Source organism: Mirounga angustirostris, unplaced genomic scaffold (assembly GCF_029215605.1).
Source record: "Mirounga angustirostris isolate CCGP_5_RB_7025 unplaced genomic scaffold, mMirAng1.0.hap1 SCAF_9, whole genome shotgun sequence".
Taxonomy (NCBI): domain Eukaryota; kingdom Metazoa; phylum Chordata; class Mammalia; order Carnivora; family Phocidae; genus Mirounga; species Mirounga angustirostris.
The window spans coordinates 96,926,496-96,948,278 of NW_026991717.1; the positions used below are offsets into that span (position 1 = coordinate 96,926,496).

Consider the following 21,783-nt stretch of genomic DNA (forward strand, 5'->3'; position numbering starts at 1 on the left):
AGTGTTAAATAGTCTGAATCCTGTTTCCTGATGACTTTGGGGTCCAGCCTTGGTCTTCTGTGGGGATGCACTTGAGGAAACAGGCTTGACTCCGGTGCATTCATGTCCCCCCAACTCCTGTTCTGCCATACCAGGGCTTTCTCAGCAGCTAGTTGGGGGCCTGATTTATTGCTTTCCTCTCCTCTTCTCCCTTAGTGCCCAGTCCTGATCTGTGCTAATGGCATACAATTCTGGAAAGCATTTTGCTTAAATGCCAAGTTACCTGTAATTCCCTGTGTTAGTCTCTGAAATTTTATTTGGATGCTAAGAGAAAAAACAAATGACAAAACTTGGAGTGATTTTGAATGCCTTGCTTGTTTCATTATATCTTGCAGATCTTTTCCACATTCCTGTTCAACACTCGGAAGAAAAATTGCCTCTCTGTACAACAGCTTTACTAGTAAACCATTAAAAGAACACATTTTTCCTCCTCTGATGAATATGCTAATATTTTTAAATTTTTGTAAGTATATATCTATCATGAATTTGCCAATATATATTTTCCCAAAGAAAGAACTCACTGCCCTTAAAGCTGCCCATGTGACAATGAAAAAGGCACGTCGGCTATAAAATTGTGGCTAGACTTCAATGGTCTGAAACCCATTTAACAGAGGCTTTGCGGTCTAGTGCGAATCCCTAAAGACTGTTGGGGGGATGGAGAGAAAAACATGGCCTTGTGGGTGGGGTTTCAGTTCAGGAGCTCAGTCTTTGAATTAGCTGTTAATAGGGGTAGCTTATTGCTTGGTGTATTCTCTACTCTTTTGCTTTTTCTTTTTACCTATATCCCTTGAAAGAGAGAAAATGGGGAGCTGGGGTTGGGGAGAGGCTGATGTGAGGGATCTGTTCTCCCACGCTTTTTCTACTGAGTGCTGTTAGTCAATGTAACACACAGTCCTAGCACACAGGTCATGCTCTCACTGGCTTGTCCCCAGGGGTTTGTTGATTCTGACCACTTCATGGTTTATGGCTAATTACTAGGTTTTATTTAGTGGAAAAAGTAATGCTTGACGTAGGTAGCAGAATACTCATTACTTTCTTCTAGACCCTCTTACCTTTTTATGGTAGTGGTCTCCTTTGTTTTTAGCTTGAGACAAGGATAAGGACTGAACAAAACCCTATGATGACCTGTCACACCAGTGCTATTTTAAAATCTAGCTTTAGGGGTTTTTGTTTTGGCAACTTTCCTGTGGGCTGGTCCTTGTTTATAAAATAAAATACTTCGCTGGGAATTTAGTGTGGAAGCTTGCAACTTAGAAACCATGTTAACCAGGAGACTAATTACTTTTTTTGATTGTGATTAAAAGACATGGAATTTGACTCTGGGCATTGATAATTAATTCTACTTTCTAGTCAAAGCACCATTTCTTGTGGATTTAAAGAAACCGGAGTTAAAGATCCCTCACACGGTGAACTTGTATATCAGAGTTGAACCTGGGGTGATTCTGGGAATCTGGTGAGTGCACTGATGGACACTGGGACTCTTCTGCCGTGTTGCACACCAGCCTTCCTGCACTATTGCAGAACGGCCAGCCTCCTGGCACCGCAAGTCACGCTCTCGCAGGACAGGCTCTGTCTGCAACACTTGTAGGTCTTGGTCTCTGCCCCTTCCTCTCGCCTAACTACCTGCCTGCTCGTCTTTAGGGTCTCAGTTGCCAATGGTACCGCGGTAATTTTCAGAGAAGCCCTTCCTCAGCTCCCATTTGAGGCACAGGTGGCAACCTGTGCTTGTCCTTTATGGCATTTCCCCCACTGTAGTTAAATCAATGTTTGTGCGATTATTTGGTTAATGTTTGTCTTCTCTATAAGACTATAACTTTTGTAGGTGACTTTGTTGGTGGGCATTCTTTAAAAAAATTTTTTTTAAAGATTTTATCCATTCATTTGAGAGAGAGAGAGAGTGAGAGAGAGAGAGAGAGAGAGAGAGAGAGAACACGAGGGGGGGAGGGGCAGAAGGAGAAGCAGACTCCTCGCTGAGCAGGGAGCCCGATATGGGACTCGATCCCAGGACCCAGAGATCATGACCTGAGCCAGAGGCAGATGCTTAACTGACTGAGCCACCCAGGCGTCCCCTTTTTTTTCTTTTCTTTCCTTTCCTTTCTTGCTTCCTTCCTTCCTTTCTTTCGTTCGTTAGTGGGTTTTCATTGCTTAGCACAGTGCTTGGTACAGCACAGAAAAGACAGTCAATTGTCAAAATCGTGAGCTATTGTCTTTTTTGCTATGCTACTGTCAACATTTTTTTCTGTTTGGTTCTACTTCTTGTTCTTGGCTGCCAATTTCCCAGTGTCCTGTTTTATATTTCCTCTCCCTGACTTTAAATATGTGATCATAGAATGTTTAGGAACCAATATGAGTTCACATAACTTCTTCCTAATCTGCACAGTACAATTCAGCTAACAGTGTTGGAATTTGAAAATCTTTTTATTCGTTGCTCTTGCCCTGGCTTATCTAGCTGGCAAGGATGCCAGTCCTCTCAGTCCAGAGGCCCTGGGCTTTGATGTCAGACTTTCTGCCCCTAAAGCGTTGAGAAGCCTGAAGATTTATTATTACGTGGCCAGTTCTCCAAGTCTCCTTGTGACATGTCATATGGAAGTGTTTGTATCTTCAGGGCTCACTCACTGGTTTAACAGGTGGAGGGACTGGAGCTTGGGCAGGTGTTTAACTCCACAAGGTCACTGGTTTCTTGAGTAGAATAGCTTAGTTTCATATTTAAGTTCTTTTCTCCCATCTAAACTGCTCTCTCTTTAAATTCTTTCAATTTGTTTCTTCAGCTAAACCAATAGCAGGTGGCAAATACCTATTGCCTTTTACTTGTTTCCATCCAACGGACTGCATTTCAATGGACTGCACCTAAGAATTGCAGTCCTGGAAGATTAGTGGATGTAGGAGTCAGAAGGACTAGAACAGTCAGTGGTTAAAAGGGATTGTTTCTGTGCATGGGGGAGGGGGGTAGAGAAGTAGTGCTTGTCACTGTAAGATGTTTGTGGTATTATACTTTAATTTTTACCATGTGCATATATTACTCAGATAGAAATTTATATATATATATATACACACACATATACACACATACATATAAATATGTAATGGATATTTATACATATATAAACCTATAAATATACATCTTTGACCTGAGGAGGGTTTCAGACTTTGGCAAGGAAAGTGAATTCTCTCTGTACGTTTGTTAAAATGTTTCCTTGCTCTTCAGGCACACGGTTCCCAGCTGCCGGGGGGAAGATGCTAAGGAGAAGGACCATGGCTGGTATGAAGCAGCCCTTCATGACGGCAACCCAATTATTGTTTATCTTCACGGCAGCGCAGAACACAGGTCAGTGCCTTCGCTTGGATTTTTTTGTTGTTGTTTAAAAAGAGAGGGAGCCTTTCAGCCTGGGGTGGGGGGCGGGGGCGGGGGAAGGAAAGGCAGAGCTTTCCAGAGTTTTCGACTCTGTAAGTGTGCCTTCACATATATATTTTTTTCCTTTGTTGAAATTTGAGGGTGTTCCGGCAATAGGCTTCTCTTAAAAAAAAATCTATATATTCTGTATGTAGACTCATGTCGATCTTTAACTGAAAGGGAGACTAACTTCCAAAATTTGGTTATTGATTTCCAAGAAGTCAGTGGTTCCTTTACTCCCAAAGAGTGCCTGAAATGCTGAACTGAGCCCATGGATGACGGGAAAGGGGACAGGCCTGAGATATGGGGAGAAGGAAGAGCAATTTCCTTATCGGTGGTCCTCTCACAGAAGTACGTGGGGATTCCTTGATTTAGCATGAGTCCTACTAATCAAATGTATGGACTCCCTATGAGAGATCATCTGGAAGTCTGACCGTCCTTACTGGGGACCATCTGAGTGATTCTACTCTAGAAACCGGATGCCTCAGCCCACTCTCTGTTGTCCAACCGTGCTTTGCCACAAAGAATGCCTCCCTGAAGTCCTGAGCCCCTTTGATGTGCTGCCAGGGCTTCCCAGCAGGCCTGTCGTTAGGGTGGGTGATGATCATCAGCTGAGACTGCAGCGTTTTGGGCTGGGGAAGGGGCGCTGTGCCTCAGGGACCCACGGATCCAGCTCTGTGTCTGGAGGGACGTTGCAAACTAAGTGACGAGCTCTGGAATCTGCCCCTTGGCTCCCTTGCCTATGTCTCTTTTTCTCACTGTCTTTTTCTGTGTTGATGACTTTCTCAAGGCTTGCCTTTGCACTAGGGGCTTTCTGAAGGTGTCCATTTTAGAGTGACAATGATGGAGATTCCCCATGAAATTCAACCTTTTTCAACATTGTTGAACATTGTTCTGATTGTGCAAACTTGGGCATGGTGTTACAGTGTATGTATTTAAAGGATCATTCGGCCCACCCATTCATGTCTGTCCCCCTTTGTGAATCTGCTATGACCCCAGATTTACTGGCTCTGGGGTCAGCCCCAGCTTCCTCCTGTCCCCTGCCAAAACTCTTAGCTGGCTATCAGCAGTATTGAGCCAAAAGGAGGCCAAATGGGAGGTTACAGGAGCCTTGTTGAGGACAATGCTTCCAGACTTGGGAGCCAGAGAAACCCCAGAGGGTCCATGAACCTCCTCCCAAAATTGTACTAAAAATGTCAAGTGTGGATACATTTATCTGGGAAATGGGTCCATAGCTTTCATCATATGTTCGAAGGGCTTCATGACCCACTAAAGCTTAAGACACTTGGCTCTAAGACAAAATTCAAATGGTTTTCAAAAGAATCCTCTGCCTTTTCAATCATCCTTGTCTCTCCTTTATTAGCATGGTTAATAGAGAGTAGATGATATGGTTATTTTGGGAAAAAGCCTTTCTTGTACCTCCAGTGCTGTGAGTCTCCCTCACTTCATCTTGTAGTTAATGGCACAGTGAACCAGGTACAGGCAGGTCTTGGTTTAGTGAACATGACTGTATCATCCTTTGTTCTGAAAAACCACTTTCTGGAGCTGATTTTCCTTTAGCTTCTAAAAGTATTCTTAGAAATTAGTTTTGCTGTGTAGCAGTGAGAGGAGGTGGATTATCAGTAATTCATCACATGCCTCTGTTGAGAAGCACTAACCATCTGGGCATCCAGGGCTCATGCAGAGGAATGCAAGAGCAGTGGGGAGCCATCCAGCACTCCCCCTGACACATCCAAGCGGGCTATGACACCAAAAACCATTTCCCTTTCTCCCAGTTATTTATTTCTCTGACCTGAAAAACAAAGCCATGAGATCAGATGCTAGAAGCATGATAGTGATTTTTATTGAATTTGTCATTGTCATTCCTAATTCTTGCTCTTTGTTTTAACCTCTTCCACAGGGCAGCTCCTCACAGACTTGAGCTAGTAAAGGTATGTCTGAAGGGGCCTCAAGGTACCAGTTTTATGTCTCTGTTTTTTCTCTTCTGGGCTATAGCCCTAGATCTTCCTCAGCCCTCAGCATGGGTATCTACTGAGAGCTCCCAAGGGTGGGTTTGGCGTCTGGGACTCGAAGTCTCACACGTGGATTTCTCTTCCTGCAGTGACCACAGGGCTTCAAAACAGAAGCGAACATGCCTGACTCCCAAAACATTTTCATAAATACATCGCCTTCATCACCAGGTGGAGCTCAAGACCCTCTTTATCCGCTTTTTCTGAGGGCTGGGGGGGAAAGGCTGTGAGGGTATATTAAATGTGAAGGTCACTCCCGTGAGAAACAGCCTTTTCTTGTGGTAGAGGATAAATACGTAGAACGCCTGCTGTTAGAGTCCTTCAGGCTCTGGCTTCAGCCCCACAGAAGGTTTTGCGTGTGGGATGGCGGCCACACTCCCCTCTCGCCAGCCTGCTACAGGACTGCAGTTTGTTGGGGCGGCCCCTGCGTGGACGGGAGATGCAGCCGCGGCTGACTCACAGCTGGTAGGGCAGCTGTCTGTCTTCTCCCACACCCCAGCTTGGTAATCTCTCCCTCAGGTGACCAGGCTGCTTGTCCAATTTTTGACCACAGGACCTGCTGTCGCCTCCCACAGACCAGCTCCCACCTCAGAGCCCTTCCCTGGTGTAACAGCCTGAGTGGGGCCCCGCACCCTGCCAGGCCCAGGAGGGCCAGCACCTCCTTCGTCCTCCCTCCCTTGTTCAGACAGGAAGCCCCTCTCCAGTCGGCTCCTCCCTTTCCTCACGGCCTTCTCGGAGCCGACTCTGGTGGGTGGTGGGCTGGATGCTGTTCTGCCTGGGATGATAATGTCTATTAATTTTTAGGTTTGCTTTCCACCCTGCACCTCACTCTCTGCACTTCCTACGTGGGATGGTGGTGAGGCTGATGTCCATGAGAACATGCGTTTTTGTTTTGTTTTTTTCCTCTCCCACCCTCGGCAAAGCTGAATTATAGCCCCTGTGTGCACAGAAAGGAAAAGAATCATAGGTGTAGGTGTGAAAAGGAGCCAGGTCATCCTTGTGGTAGTTGGCATGGGAAGGGCAGGTATGATAAGGCTTCTTCCTCCAGGCAGATTCTGGATACGTCGTGCCATAGTCATCATCTCCCAGCCTGACCGGACTTCCTCAGGCCTTTGTTCTCTTCTTTGGAGGGGTGATTTCCCTTAAAAACTAAGTCTTTGCTATTACGTTGTCCTTCCTCCCCTTCTTCTTTCCTTTCTTCCTCCACATCCTCTCTGTTTCTCGTTCATTCCATTTATTCATCACTTCAGTCGTCCAATACAGCTGTTTTCATTAATTTGCAATCCCACCTTGTCGTCTTTATTTAAGTTTTTATGTGATTATGATTATATCTATATGTAATTTTATGTTGTTGTTCTTTTACTTAATGCTATGTTATGTACATACTATGTTGTAAACATTCTTCCATGGTTTTCCGTAGTTACCATAGTTACAGATTTAAAAGGTGATCCTTCTCCATTATATTTGTAGACAATTGTTTAACTATTCCACTGTTGCTAGATACAAGTCCCCCCACCCCCAAAATAATTTCAATAATGTTGCTAGAGAAAACCTGAAGCATTGAGTTTATTCTTTTTTTGGACTTTTTCCCTAGAGATAAATTCTTAGGAGTCAGATCTGTTCTCGGGTTGTTTCACCAAGTGGTCCTTCTGTCCACAGCACCACAAACGACGCACAGACATTCCCACCTCCCGGGGTGCTTAACTACTCTGTGTCCTGGATCACTGTTTTGGAGGCAGTGTCGTTTAAATAGATATTAAAAAGTTTCCTTTAGTTCCTCAGTATTAGTTGAATTTGTATCGAAAGATTTCTGGTGAGACTCAGCTCCCCACGTCCGTGCTGTGGCAGGGGGAGTGCGGTGTTCAGACAGGAACAGACCCACGGGTGAGTCTTGGTTCTCCCTCTAGCTATCTGGGTGACCACGAATGAGTTACTTAAACCCTCAGGACTCAATTTCTTTATCTATAAAACGGGGATAATACCTACCTTTAGGGACTATTGTGAGGATTAAATAAAGTTTTAAAGGTATCTGCACAGTGCATTTTTGTCCCCTTTTCTCTCTTCGTCTGTCATTGTAATTCACTTGGTTTGAAATGATGCTGTCGTATTCCTTCCTTATTTATCCACATGGGGCGTGGCAGTGGTTTCATATAATTGAGTGATCTCTTTTTGATTGATATTAACTCTTTATTGTCCACATTTAGTATAAATATCTTCCCATTATTTGACTACCTCTACTACAACTCTGTGTAGACCTTCTGTTCTCAAGGGAATTCTTAAAATGGACATTGACTTTGTACCAAGGTACTTCAGTACTTTCATCTCATGTCACCTTCCAACAGTCCTGAAGGTGCTACTATTGTTTTTCACTTTTCAGAATCCTGTTTACATAGTCAGATGTTGGGAGGCTCAAGGTCACACAGCCAGGGGCAGAGCCCGGGTGTGGCCAGGCTCTCTGACCTGCTCTGCCTCCTGCCTCCCTTCTTTCCCCTTGAGTCTGACCTTCTCGTGTTTGAGGTCAAACAGCAGATTCCATCTATTCCCTGCGTAGGAAACCATCACAATGAGGATTATGCAAGTGTTGAGGAGGTTACACCACCTTTTCGGTTTACAATTAAGAAGATAACCTCTCCTTTGTCATCTAGGTGCTGAGCGATGGTGGCTTTCATGTTCTGTCTGTGGACTACAGAGGTATGTTAAGAGCAGTAGGTAAAGACTTTTCAGTAAGCAGGAGGGCTCTTGATGGCCCTCATTTTGGAGATAGTGATGCTGTGCCCGCCTTTCCTTACCACCAGGGTACGGGGACTCCACGGGTGAGCCCACGGAGGAGGGGCTGACCACAGATGCTGTTTGTGTCTATGAGTGGACCAAGGCGAGAAGTGGCACCACGCCTGTGTGTCTCTGGGGCCACTCTCTGGGTACAGGGTAAGTGGAGTCTGAAGATGGCTTCTTGGGGGAGGGTAGCGCTTGGGGCTTTAGTGTCATCAGAGGCAGTGATGCGCGGAGGAGGGAACACTGAGCTAGGAGGCGGAGCTCTGGTTTCCCTCACATCCCACACGTGGTTAGAGCCGGTGCCATCTCAGCGAGCCGGTCGTAATGCAAGGGAGGGTGAGGGTGTAGCTCTGTGGTTATCTAGGACACTGAAGCCCATTCCAATACTCCTTGAGAGTATTAAAGGAAAGGATTCTTGATTTGGGGCCAGTGGAACCCCTTGAAGTCCTATGCAAAGTTGTACTTCTGGTCCTACCAGAGGGCCCCAGCGCTTTCATTAGATGCTCCTATCAGATGTTGCATTTTGTACTGTTTACCTGTTAAGTCCCTGCTTTACATATGTACTAATTTTCATTGCTTTACAGAGTTGCAACAAATGCTGCAAAAGCACTAGAAGAGAAAGGTACTGTAAAATGCCTCCGTGTGGCATGTCTTGGCTCGCGGTGGGGAAGTAAAGAGAGCCTGCGGACCGTTGATCACACTCTGAACACAGAGAGACCTAAGGCCCCCTGACCTCAGACAGCCTCTGATCGTGTAATAAACTTTCTTTTTTCTATTTAATATAAAACAACAGTTGCCTTTCAAGGCCACGAAGTTAACAATAAATACTCAGGAAGAGTTAAAATTCCCCTTGAAAAAGCCCTTCTCGTGAAGTAAATGTTCCTGCGGAGTAATTTGGATTATGGCAGAGGAAAACATCCTTTATGAAGTAACAAGCAGGACTTGCTTTCAGCCGCCCGTCTTCCATGACATTTATGTCCGTGTTTCCCAAAGTGTTCTGAGCGTTGCCTGTCTCAGGTTCCCTAGAGGTGCTTGTTATAAACACAGGTTTCCTGGATCCTAGCTGTTTTCATGAATTAGCATCTCTGTGAATAGGACAAGGTGATAGCGATGTACATGAAAAGCTTGTCATCTCTTGAGTTGTATCTTAAGCTTGTCAATACTGGTCAGGGTGAGTTATGTGAACATGTTAAAGCAAGTCACATGCTATCCACAGTCTTAATTAATTATGGAAATAAAGCAGACATTATTTCTTGCTCCTCTAAGCTCTCACAGCTCTCTCTGCACACTTTCTGCACAGTGTTGACAAGTATTATTTGACCTAAATTCCCACATAAATGAGTACTTCACTTCTTGGATAATGCATTGACCTTAGGACACTTTAATTCCATTTACATCCCTGACTTTGAACTCTTGCTATCATGTATTTTAATTTTCTCTATATTATATACTCCATAAAACATTATTGCTCTTGTATTATAAAGTCAATATCTAGATTTACCCTTTTCTTTGCTTTTTATTACTTCTTGCATTTCTGTGCTTCCATTTGGGATATTTGTTCTGCCTATCTGTGGTGAAGAATTCCCTCAGTTTTGGCCTGAAAATATCTTTATTTTACCTTCATTTTTGAAGGATATTTTCATTGGGCATAGAATTCTTGGTTGGTAGTTATTTTCTTTCAACACTTTGAAGACGTTGTTCATTTTGTTCTGGCTTTCACTGTTCCATTGGGAAGTCAGCTTCCAGTCGTCCTGCTGCTCCTTTGAAGATAATTACTTTTTCTTCTGGCTATTTTTGAGATTTTCTTTTTGTCTTTGTTTTTCAGCATTTTTACTGTGATTTTCCTAGGTGTGGCTTTCTTAGTAGTTATCCTGCTTGGGGTTCATAGTACCATAATAACTCTAGCTTGATATTCATGCATCTTGGAAAATTGGTCATTTATCTTCAAATATTGTGCCTACCCCATTTTTCATCTTCTCTCCCCCAGGACTATAATTATATGTATTTTTTTTAGGTCTGTTCCCATGTCCTGTATGTCTCCAATGTTGTTTCCTGAGTTTTCCAGACATTTTTCTCCTTGTGCTTTAGTTTAAATATTTTCTTTTGACATATTACACAGTTCACTACATAATATCAAATTTTATTAAATATTAAAATTTTAACAAGTATTTTACTATAGTACAATTGATTATTTACAAGTTATTTTAAAGTCCATATAGAATAATGCCAATATCTAGATCTTTGTTGATCTATTTCCAATCATGTGCATAGAAATCTCTTGGGGTGGGGGTGCCCATTAAAAATGCACTCCCCCGGGCGCCTGGGTGGCTCAGTTGGTTAAGCAACTGCCTTCGGCTCAGGTCATGATCCTGGAGTCCCGGGATCGAGTCCCATATCGGGCTCCTTGCTCAGCAGGGGGTCTGCTTCTCCCTCTGACCCTCCCCTCTCTCATGTGCTCTCTCTCTCTCAAATAAATAAATAAAATCTTAAAAAAAAAAAAATGCACTCCCCCCCGCCCCTGAGATTCTGACTGATTCAAGTCTAGTGTGGAGTCCAGGAATTTGCATTATTAAAAAGCTTCACAAATAACTTTGGTTCAGGTAGTTCATGTACAGGACCTTGAGGACTCCTTATTTAGGAAAGGTAGTATTTAAATATGATAGCCGAGTTATTTCTTTTTTATTATTTTCAAGGATTCCCAGTTGACGCTATTATCCTGGAGTCTCCATTTACCAACATATGGGTTGCAAGTATTAATTATCCCTTGTTAAAGGTGAGTCTCTGAATCATCTTCATAAGATGTGAAAGTGTAGGCTGTTTCCACACACTTATGCTTATTAACCGTTTTCCTTTTCTTAACCAGTATTGTATGTTTCTAAGTTATTCTAACCTGAGACAGGTCATTAGCCAGTTGCTATTGAAGAAGGGCACGATGGCTTTTGGATTTTGTAGTTCTTTTATTTCTTCTAATAGGTTGAGATAGTGGCTTATTAAGAGCCAGAGCTTTTTTCCCCCCTCTTCCTTTAACTGTAACTTTTATCATGTACTTTTAAAAATAGACTTGATTTAGTTTATTATTTTTCCCTTTTAAAGTGAAAACATGCCTCTCATACATCCTTTTTAACCCTATGATTATAAGCCATATATTTATCATTATTTTATGATAAAAAAAAGGCTTTAGAGAATTCAAGGAAGCTGCCAAAGGGTTTTACACAGTATCCCAAGTAGAGAACACAATCTTTCCAAGAAGATAAAGTTTAAAGAATTGGGCAACAAGATCTAGTTTTTTTTATCTGTTGTGTAGATTATCATAATTTCATCCCATGCCTAATGCTCAACTGCTTATAGACATACCATCATATAAATGTTAGCCAGTGAACCAGAGAAAGAGATAGGATTCTCAGAGGGGATACACGACCCAAAATTTTAAATTGTTGATTAACGTTAGAAGGTATTTTAAGGGTACTTTAATACAACTGCCTACTTTGAGAATCTTTTTTTTTTTAAATAACAAATCATCACAAAACTTTCTGAATTTGCTTAACTATTTCAGGAGAAGGTAGCTCATCACTTCCCAGGACAGCTAATTCACAGAACCACATAATCTAGAATAATGCCATACTATAAACTCCATCTCAGTACAGAAATCCCCTCAACAATAGAAAATACTGAGTGCTGAGTAATTTGAGATAATGAAACACTTTCAATTGGTTTTAGACAATTAAGTATTCATTTTAAGATAGCCACTAATTGAGCATCTATTGTATTACTCTAATTACTAATAAATTCACTAACTTGTAGGAATAAATCAGGTACAATCCATGTACTTTTGTTCTAATTTTGAAATTTAACATAATAGGAAAATATATGACTTAATAATTATGAACTGCACATCCATGTAACTAACATTTAAGTCCAGAAATTAGCATCACTAGCCCCCTAGAAGTCTCCTGCATGTCACTTCCCAATTCAATAAGCCTCACCTTAGATGTAATCCTTAGACTGAGTTTTATGGTAATCATATCCATGCTTTCCTTTATAGTGTTACCATCTATGTGTGCATCTCTAAGCAATATAATTTTGTTTTTGAACTTTATATAATTAGTAGAATTATATAGGATATATTCTATGTTTTTCAACCAACATGTATTTGTGGGATTTTACACAAGAGGTATAGTTGTAGTTTGATCATTTTCATTGCTATATAGTATTTCATTGTATAAATATACAACAATTTATTGACCTATTGTTTATGGACATTTGAGTTGCTTTCCATTTGGGGTAATTAATAACACTGCTGTTATGAATGCTCTTGAACATGTATCCTGCAAACATGGTACATATTTCACCGGAGTGAGTGTACCCTAGGAATGGAACTGCTGCATAGTAAGATATGCATATGTTTAGCTTTAGTGATTAGAGTGCCTAACAGTTTTCCAAAGTGATTTAACCATTTTACTCTCCCACCTATTGTGTATGAGAGTTCCAATTGCTTCACATCCTTACCCTCGTATGGATCTCATTGTGGTTTCAATTTGTATTTCCCTTATGACTAATGAAGCTGGGCATTTTTTTCATGTTTATTAGTCATTTAGATATCTCTTGTGAGATACTTGTTCATGCTTTTGTCTTTTTTATTTGTAGTTTTTCATAGGATGAGTCATTGGAAAACTGTTTGTATTGCAAGTATATTCTCTCATTTTGCCTTTTACTCCCTTAATGATATCTTATGATGAAGAAATAGTCCTAGATTTAATGTGGGCCAGTTTATCAATTATTTTTTCATGGTTAATATTTTTAAGAAAAGTGTCCTGTTTAATAAAACTCTGGGTACCAAAGATTATGAAGATACCCTTCTATGCTATCTTATAGAAATTGTTTTATCTTTTACATTTAGAGCTATAACCTACAGGTATGGATTTTTGTATGTAGGAAGTAGAAGTCCATATGGATATGCAGTTTTGGTCTAGTACCATTTACTAAACAAACCTTCCCTACCAATTCTGCAGTGCTATTTGAATATATCAGGGCTTAATGTATATGGGTCTGTTAGTAGATTCCCATTTCGTTCCCTTATCTATCTGTCCATTCTCATATGAATACTGCATCTCCTAATTACTATAGCTTTTTTTTTTAAAAGAGACATTGAGGCTGAATGGAGGGAGGGGCAGAGGGAGAGGGAGCCAGAGAGAGAGAGAGAGAGAATCCCAAGTAGGCTCCACACTTAGTGTGCAGCCCAAAGCGGGGTTCCATCTCACTACCCAGAGATCACAACCTGAGCTGAAATCAAGAGTCAGATGCTCAACCGACTGAGCCACCCAGGCGCCCCTAATTACTGTAGCTTTATAATGTTTTTATATCTGTCTGTGTAAGTTCTTCAGCTTTGTTCTTCTTATTCAAGATTTGTCTTGACTATTCTTGATCTTTTGTATTTTGATGTATATTTTGGTATATACTCATCAATTTCTATAAAAAATTTCCCAGGATTTTGATTGGAATTGCATTAGGTCTATGTATAATTTGGGGAAATTGATACCTTTTTAATATTGAATCTTCCAATTTATGAACATGGTATTTATAAGTTTATTTTGATTGATTGATTAAGGTTTTCTTAATTTTAGTTTTAGGTCAGGTTCCCTCTTTTTTTTTTTTTTAAAGATTTTATTTATTTATTTGACAGAGAGAGAGGCACAGCGAGAGAGGGAACACAAGCAGGGGGAGTGGGAGAGGGAGAAGCAGGCTTCCCGCCGAGCAGGGAGCCCGATGCGGGGCTCGATCCCAGGACCCTGGGACCACGACCCGAGCCGAAGGCAGACGCCTAACGACTGAGCCACCCAGGCGCCCCTAGGTCAGGTTCTCCTATAAGCAGAGCCCATGGCAAGGACTTGATGTGCGTGATTTACTGAGAGAGTGCTCTAAAGGCAAAACCTGCAAGGTCATTTGAAGGAGGGTTGTAGGATAGGGATGGGGAAAGAGCAGAACAAGATGTGACTTCTGGTGAAGTGTAGCTTTGGCCTAATCCACATGGGACTAAGCTTTGAGTCAACTGTAGGGGGGTGGTGGTTGTTTCTGCCATCTGCAGGGTTAGAGAATAGTTTGAGGGAGGGTGACATAACTTTGACGGCAATGGCTTCTGTTGTCCAAAGCTAAGGAGAAGGGGGACAGCCAACATTTACAGCAAGAATTAATTTTATTAGTCTCTTCAGAGAACCAACTCAGACTTTGTTGATTATCTATATTGAATGCTTTCTGTTTTATTATCTGTTCTTACCTTTATTATTCCCTTTCTTCTATTTGCTTTAGATTCAACTTATTATTTAAAAAATTTCTAGAGATGGTACTTGGGTAATTTATTTTCAGTATTTCCTCTTTTCTAATTTATGCACAAAGGCATACTCTACAGAAGCCACTCTTCAGATGGATCACACAAGTTTTCAAATGCATTTTAATGATCATTTAGTTCAAAATATTTTATAATATTATGACTTCTTCGACCTATGGGTTATTTAAAATTGTATTTTGTAATTTCTATACATTTGGGGATTTATGTTTGCTATTGACTTCTAGCTTAATTCTACCATGATCTGAGATTTCTCTCTGTATGATTTCAGTTTTTTAAATTTGTTCAGACTTGCTTTATGTCCCAACATATGGTCAATTTTGGCATATGTTGGAATGAATATGTTCTGTTTTTGGTGCAGTGTTCTTATATATATCAATTAGGTAAAGATTGTTAATCATGCTGTTCAATTCTTCTATATTTGCACTGATTTTTTGACTGGTTGTTTTATCAGTTACGCAGGGACGAGTATTAAAATACCTTGCCATGATTGTGGAGTTGTTTATTTCTATCCTAGTTCTGTCAATTTTTGCTTTAGCTTTTTTGAGCATATGTTATACATGTGTAAAGCATACATTGAATAATAATGTAATTTTATATCTTCCATGTAAATTGATCCTTTTTTCATTATGAAATATCTTTTGATTAAAAATGCTTCTTGACTTAAAGTCAGCTTTGTGCCTGATATTAATATATCTTTGTTTTGAATAGTGTTTGCATAATATATAATTTTCTATCCTTTGACTCTAAACTTTTCTGAATTCTTGTATTTAATGCATATCTCTTGTCAGCAGCATATAGTAGGGTTTTGTTTTCGTTTCCAACAAGCTTTCTCTATTAATTGCAGTAGTCTATTTAACTTAATGAAATTATGATATATTTAGGTTTAAATCTACTTTCTTTTTTTTTTTCTATTTGTGTCATCTGTTTCTATTTGTGTTCCTTTGCTTCTACTTTTTGCTTTCTCCTGACTTGCAAGTTGTGTCTCAAGGCGAAAGTGGCCTCGAATGTCACTTTCACCTCTCTGACATTCCTTTCTCTCGGGGATCTAGACCATTCAAGATGCCTTGGCAAGTCTCTGACACCTTCATAGAAAGGTTTTTAAAATATTTTTTTCCAAAAAAAAAAAAAATATATATATATATACATATATATATATATACACACATATATATTTTTTCCAGCTTTTCTAGTTGTCTTGGGCAAAAGGTTTGGTTTGTAATGATTCTTCTATTATTAAAAGTGGGGAATCTTCCAGTATTTTTAAGTTTGGAATTTAATTTAAAATGTCATGAAATCTCAGTTTAATAGGTACCTTTATGGTTTAGAAGTAGAGGAGTCCTGTATTATCACCCTGTCTTTAAGAACCATAGCTCTGGTGTCAGACTTCCTGGGTTTGATTTCCAGGGCTGTCACTTATCAGCTGTATAACCTCAGATTAATTGCTTTTAATGCTCTAATCGCCTCATCTATAAAATGGGGGTAATAAATAATCTATTCCAGATTACTGTGATAACTAAATATATTAGTATATGAAAAGCATCTATAATAGCGCCTGGGACAGAGTAAGCACTGAATGGCCATTAACTCTTTTTATTACCAGTGGAGTGCCATAACCCTGAACGTTCCTGTTAAATAAGGAAGTGTAGGTGGTGTGAGACATACAAATATAGTGAAAGGCATGGGTCCTTACTCTCAAGAAGCTTCCTGTCCAGTTGAAGAGATAGGAAATTAATGGTGGATATAAAGTAATGGCAGGGATTTCCATTAAGTCACTTTGGAATCAATTTCATTACTCAAAATAGGAAGGTAGCATGACACAGTGGAAAAAAGAGCATGGGCTATGGAGCCAGACAGATTTGGGTTCAAATTTGGCTTCTGCCACTAACCACTTATGATCTTAGAATACTATTTCCCTTCTCTGAGTTTTCCCATTTTTAAATAATGGGGTTGATACTGCCTACTGCCTAGGGTTGTTGAAAAGATTAGATTAAGATAATCATTGCAAAGTACCCAGCAGCTAGCGGGGACTCAACAAATACATGTTCCCTTTTCCCACTTTTTCTATTGCTAAGCAGACTAAGGTAAGTGCTAGGGTAGGACCCAGAACAGTAATTTCAGGGTAGGAAGAATTCAGGGAAGAGAAAGGTCTTGTGCATAGGTATGGTCAGTGAAGACTTACAGAGATAGGATCTAAGCTCCTTTCTTGAAGGTAAGGGAGAGCAGTTAGGAAACAGAGAGGAGGCACAGTGTGAGCCAAGGCACATGGCTGGAGTGGGGCAACTATGTGCTATAAAATACCTGAGAGTCATACAAGGCTTCCATGAAAGATCTTGCACACTCATCATCCTTTTAAATCCTCGTAACAACTCTCTGAGTTTGGCATCATTGCCTCCACTTAGAGCTGAGGGGAATGGCGGCTCAGAGGCTTGCCCAATTGTCACACACCCTATAAGAAGAGGAAATGGGACTCAATCCTACATCTTCTAACTCTAGGCAGATGGATTGGAGGTGTGCAGCCTTTGGAATGAAAGACTGTGGCCAGATGTGGATGGGCTTGCAGCCAGGATGGGAGTTTCTTACTTTGTTTTTAAGTAGCTTGTGTGGTACTATGGAAGCTTTGTGACAGTACATTTCACATAACTAGTCTTTAAGGAGTACTTATTTGATGGCATTCCAGAAGAGAGGAGGCAGGAAGACCAATTAGGAGCCCATCGCTGTGGTCTGGGCTGGAGGGGATGGTATGACCTCTGAGTCTCAAGGGGCACCTCTGGCTGATGAGGAATAATGGGGGTAGATTGACTTGGGCCTGCTTTCTTCTTACTCCTTTGGAATTTGAGATGAATTGCTGAAGGGCTTCTCTTATTGAATTTTCTTCAGAGGAGCCCTGATTCCAGGGGTGGCAGAATCAGGAGACAAAGACAAAAGAAAACAAAACAAGGAATCTTGCCCTTAGTTATGGGTAAGAGAAGGAAAAAGGAAAAGGGGCAGGAGAGGCAGTATTAGGATCTCCAGACTGCACCTGAATGCAAATCATCTGCCATGAGACCATGCAAAAAATGCAAGCCAGACAAACTCCCATGAAAACATGAAAGCATCCTGGAAACAGTAGGCCTATGCCAAAATTGTGAAGCGGACATTTGTCTTTCCTGGACCCAGCCTCCCTATTCTGTGCTAATTTCCCTACAGTGACATGAACTACTTTTTGAAAGCAGGAAAACAAATTTTTAAGTTCATTCTATTTAGAAAGATACTATTCTCTGTATTACTACAGTTCATAGTGGAAGACTACAACAAATGAAGTATTGTAGCAGCTGACTCTAATTTCTCCATATCATAAAGGGGCAGTGATACGTATAACCTAAAAACTGCTTCTACAACGAATAGAATTCTTTTCTTTCTAAACTGGCCCCAGCCTACCTGTGCTGTACCCAATTCCTTCCTTTGGCAATGTCCCATTTATTATGTAGCACTTTCCTCCCCACTCCCCTCTCAGGCACAACGGAGGAATACATATAATACTTTCCTGGTCTTTTCTCTTAGCAAATCTATTCCAAGGAATAAAATCCGAATGAAATTTAAGTCACACTAAGATGAACATGACAGATAATAGCTAATAGTGTATGTCAGGGATATTTGCACAGGAGATCCATTCCATCTTTAGTTAAGTCTTTATTCAAGTGTCTGTTAGGTACTGGGAACTTTCCTAGGTTCTAGGAATACTACAGGGAATAAAAAAGTTGTGGCCTGACTTCCTGTGAAGTATATATACTTCCTGGGAAGACAGGCAGGAGATGAGTACACGATAAGCTGATTTTCAGGAGTGAGAAGTGCTGTGTGTGATAGGGAGTGACTGTCGGGTGTTGGGGGGGTCGGTAGGGAAAGCTTCCTCGAAGAGCTATCATCTGAGCTGAGACTTGCATGACAAGAAGCTGTCATGGGAAAATCTGGAGGTCTTGAGCTGAGAGAAAAGAAAGGCGAGGGCTCCGAAGTAGGTTTGAGCCTGATGTGTTCCAGGAGAAGGCAGCAGGGTGGACAGGGCTGGGCTCAGTGAGAGGACAGACAGGCAACAGCCAGATTCTGTGGGACCTCAAAGGCCAAGGTGGTGCAAAAAGGATGAAAGAAGAAATAAATCACACATAATCCCCACCACCCAGAGATAATCACTGTTAACATTTTGTTGTTTTTGCTTCCTATCTTTCTTTAAAATACAAATAGCACCAAACTCTTTTTCTTCACACTTGTGTAAAGGAGCAGTGATATGCATAATCTAAAAATTGCTTCTACAGTGAACATAATTAACTGGTCTAGTCACTGAACAGAATATTCTGATTAGTCAAAAATTTGATGCCAAAATATGGAAAGAGCCCAGATGTCCATCAACTGATGAATGAATGAAGAAGAGGTGGTGTGTGTGTGTGTGTGTATGGCTGAGTAATATTCCATTGTATATATATACCACCTTTTCTTTCTTCCTTTTTGTATTTTCCAATTTCCCTACAATGACATGACTTACTTTTAAAATCATGAGATTTGTTCTTAAAAAAGTTTATTATATGTAGAAAGTTGCTACTCTCTACATTAGTATAGTTCATGTAGGAAAACATAACAAATGACATAGATATAGGCCATGTTTTAATTTTTTTTTTCTTTTTTAAAAAATAGATTTACCGGAAACTTCCAGCATTTTTACGTGCGCTTATGGATGCCCTGAGAAAAGACAAAATAGTCTTCCCTAATGATGAAAAGTAAGCTAATGATGAAAAGATGTCCATTATTACTCTATCTATGCCATTCTGGAGGGTAACTATCATGTGACATGCTGAACGGGTAGATGAGAATTCTTAGATGGGTACCAAACTTTGAGGTAATGTGTCCACAAATTTTTATTGTTTGATATTTTCCTCATGTCTAATTTGAAAACTTCACTAATTCAATACTTTCTCTGAAGTCATAAAGGGAGTTGTAGACTTAGGGTTTACAGGATCTTTTAAAGGTGCTCTGAGAAGGTCTAGCCTAATGTTCTCCTTGGGGATCCCTGACTTCTAGGCCTTATTCCCCATGTAACCAAAACCCACCCACCATTCAGCCTATTGACCCAACAGCAAGTCCAATGATCAGAATTTGGCAAGTTAGCCTCTCGCAGCTGGAGAATTTAAGAGTTCCTCCAATGGGCGGATGTTATCAGTACTTTATGTCGACACACTTGAGGGATCTAACCTTCTCAGGAGCAACAGTGAGTCATTGTGACGGGGTGGATGGGTATCAGAATTTAGGAAGTATTGTTTGAGAAAGTTATTAGAATAAGGAACAAGTCTTCTTCATGCTGTAGCCTCTCTGAATTACCAAGCTAGGAGGTTGACCAGGAAGCTGATTAAACCTCTTAATCGTGTGTCCATCTATACATTTATGGGGAAAAGTAAATACATTGCTACAAAGAGTTCTCTTTAGTCCTGTGGTAGTTCTTGTTATTTTTGAATTTTGAGTTGTTTTTTTTTTATATAGTCTTTTAGTTAAAATATCCCAGATATTATGAAATAAGGTAGAATAAGGGAAAAGATAAGGTTCTTTTAACTGTACAAATTCAGTATTTTTTCTTAATTATTTAAAAAAAATCATACAGAGATAAATTAATTAAATACCTAATTAAATTGTGTGAGTAAACAGAAGAGAGAGAATCTTGCCTGGAAGGGAAAACAGTGACTATATGAAGTTTATTACATATGAAGTTGTCATTCCTGGGAAGGAAGGGCAGAGAGATCTTGTATTTTGAGGCAAATCTCATGTTTTGCTAAAGCTTTAACTTAGAAGAAGAGAAATCCCAACATATAATTTTTGAACTGAATGCTTTTCTTCTACTTGTCCCTAGTGTTAAATTCCTGTCTTCTGCCCTTCTCATCATACACGGTGAGGACGACAGCACGGTGCCTTTGGAGTTTGGAAAAAAGGTAAACTAAGAGCTCAGTGCTGACTGAAACATACCATACTTCCATCACCAATTTCTCGTCTAGCCAGACTTTGAGATTAGAGCCTACAGGAGGGTCTCTGACGTTATAAGGGTTCTCTACGTCCCCAAATAGCCATGCTGCCTGGTGTACACAGTATGCATCAGTGTACTATGCTGTGTAGCCCGAATGAGTGTTTGTGGTGGATCCTGGTTCCTCGTCGGCAAGTGTACGTGTGGATCTGCAAGTATAGAGAAGATCCCAGGCTGCTGGGGGAATCTCCATGTAGTCGCTCCCAGAGCAGCTCCAAAAATGGGATGCAGTTGGTTTTCTTTCAGACAAATACAGTGGGTCCATCCATCCCTTGCAGGGAGGGTGTTGGCAGGAGAAGGATGAGGTTCTGTCAGCGTTCTGTGTTAGCTGTGCAGTTTTTAGTTCCTTAGTTGTAGAGGCAGCCAACACCGGGGGGGTTGGGAATGGGTGGTGGGGAGTCCCTTATCTCTGACTTAATGGGACTCACTCCCCAAGTTGACTGTTTGTGTACCGTTTAGGAAAATTAAACTAGAAAAACACCACCTTTGATGGTCAGCCTTTGAGTCTCGGTCTTTCTGTCCCGCACAGCTCTATGAAATTGCACGCAATGCGTATAGGAACAAAGAGAGGGTCAAGATGGTGACCTTTCCTCCTGGTTTCCAACACAACTTCCTCTGTAGAAGCCCTACACTAATAAACACTGTGAGGTAAGAGTTGCTTTGCTAAATGTGATTATCCTTCTCTTAAAGGCAATTAGGGCTGCTCTGGCTTACTTAGACTGGGAAGTGGAAAAAGCATGTGAGCTGACCTAGGTCCTTTTTTTTGCAGAGATTTCCTGAGCGAGCAGTGGGCATGAGGTCTGAGAGTAACAGAAATCTGCAGTGAAGACTTGGTCCAGACACCACCCATGATGCATATTTTTCATGTAAAATCGTACTGGGCTGCTGGGATGAGCTGAAGTCACTGACATTTCTACAATTCACTTGCCATTTTAGTAAGGGAAAGCAGGGATGTTGGGCATTATTGAAAGTTGTCATTTAGCTTGTCATAGTCTACTTTGTGGAACAAACTGAAACCTCATTGTAGAGTCTCAGAATTGGGTAAAATTTGGATCCCATCTAAAAATGTGTGGTTACCAAACATGCTGGGGATATCTGTGAATAAGGTGGTCTTTGGTTGGGACTTAACAGTATAAGAAAGGTACTCTAATGTAGTTAAGTAATTTGTGTTTTAGTTTAGTTAATTTAAATGGCA

General features: G+C 40.8%; 2 protein-coding genes across 9 annotated transcripts in view; one reads left to right on the top strand and one right to left on the bottom strand.

Annotated features, from left to right (window-relative positions):
- Positions 1 to 21,783, bottom strand: part of PYGL (glycogen phosphorylase L) — a 69,689-nt gene that overhangs the window by 6,482 nt on the left and 41,424 nt on the right. The window lies entirely within an intron of this gene.
- On the top strand, positions 251 to 21,385 carry ABHD12B (abhydrolase domain containing 12B). Its single transcript, XM_064569709.1, has 13 exons — positions 251 to 264; positions 375 to 502; positions 1,390 to 1,492; positions 3,245 to 3,364; positions 5,331 to 5,361; positions 8,085 to 8,130; positions 8,235 to 8,364; positions 8,796 to 8,833; positions 10,905 to 10,984; positions 19,217 to 19,299; positions 20,421 to 20,499; positions 21,118 to 21,236; positions 21,358 to 21,385. Exons 1-13 carry the CDS (start codon positions 251 to 253, stop codon positions 21,383 to 21,385), a joined length of 999 nt encoding a protein of 332 aa, XP_064425779.1.

What these genes read in the sequence shown, in the direction of transcription:
- ABHD12B (XM_064569709.1), top strand. An exon ending in TTAATTATCCCTTGTTAAAG is followed by an intron (nt 10,985 to 19,216) that starts GTGAGTCTCTGA and finishes TTTAAAAAATAG; the next exon opens with ATTTACCGGAAACTTCCAGC. An exon ending in CTTTGGAGTTTGGAAAAAAG is followed by an intron (nt 20,500 to 21,117) that starts GTAAACTAAGAG and finishes TGTCCCGCACAG; the next exon opens with CTCTATGAAATTGCACGCAA.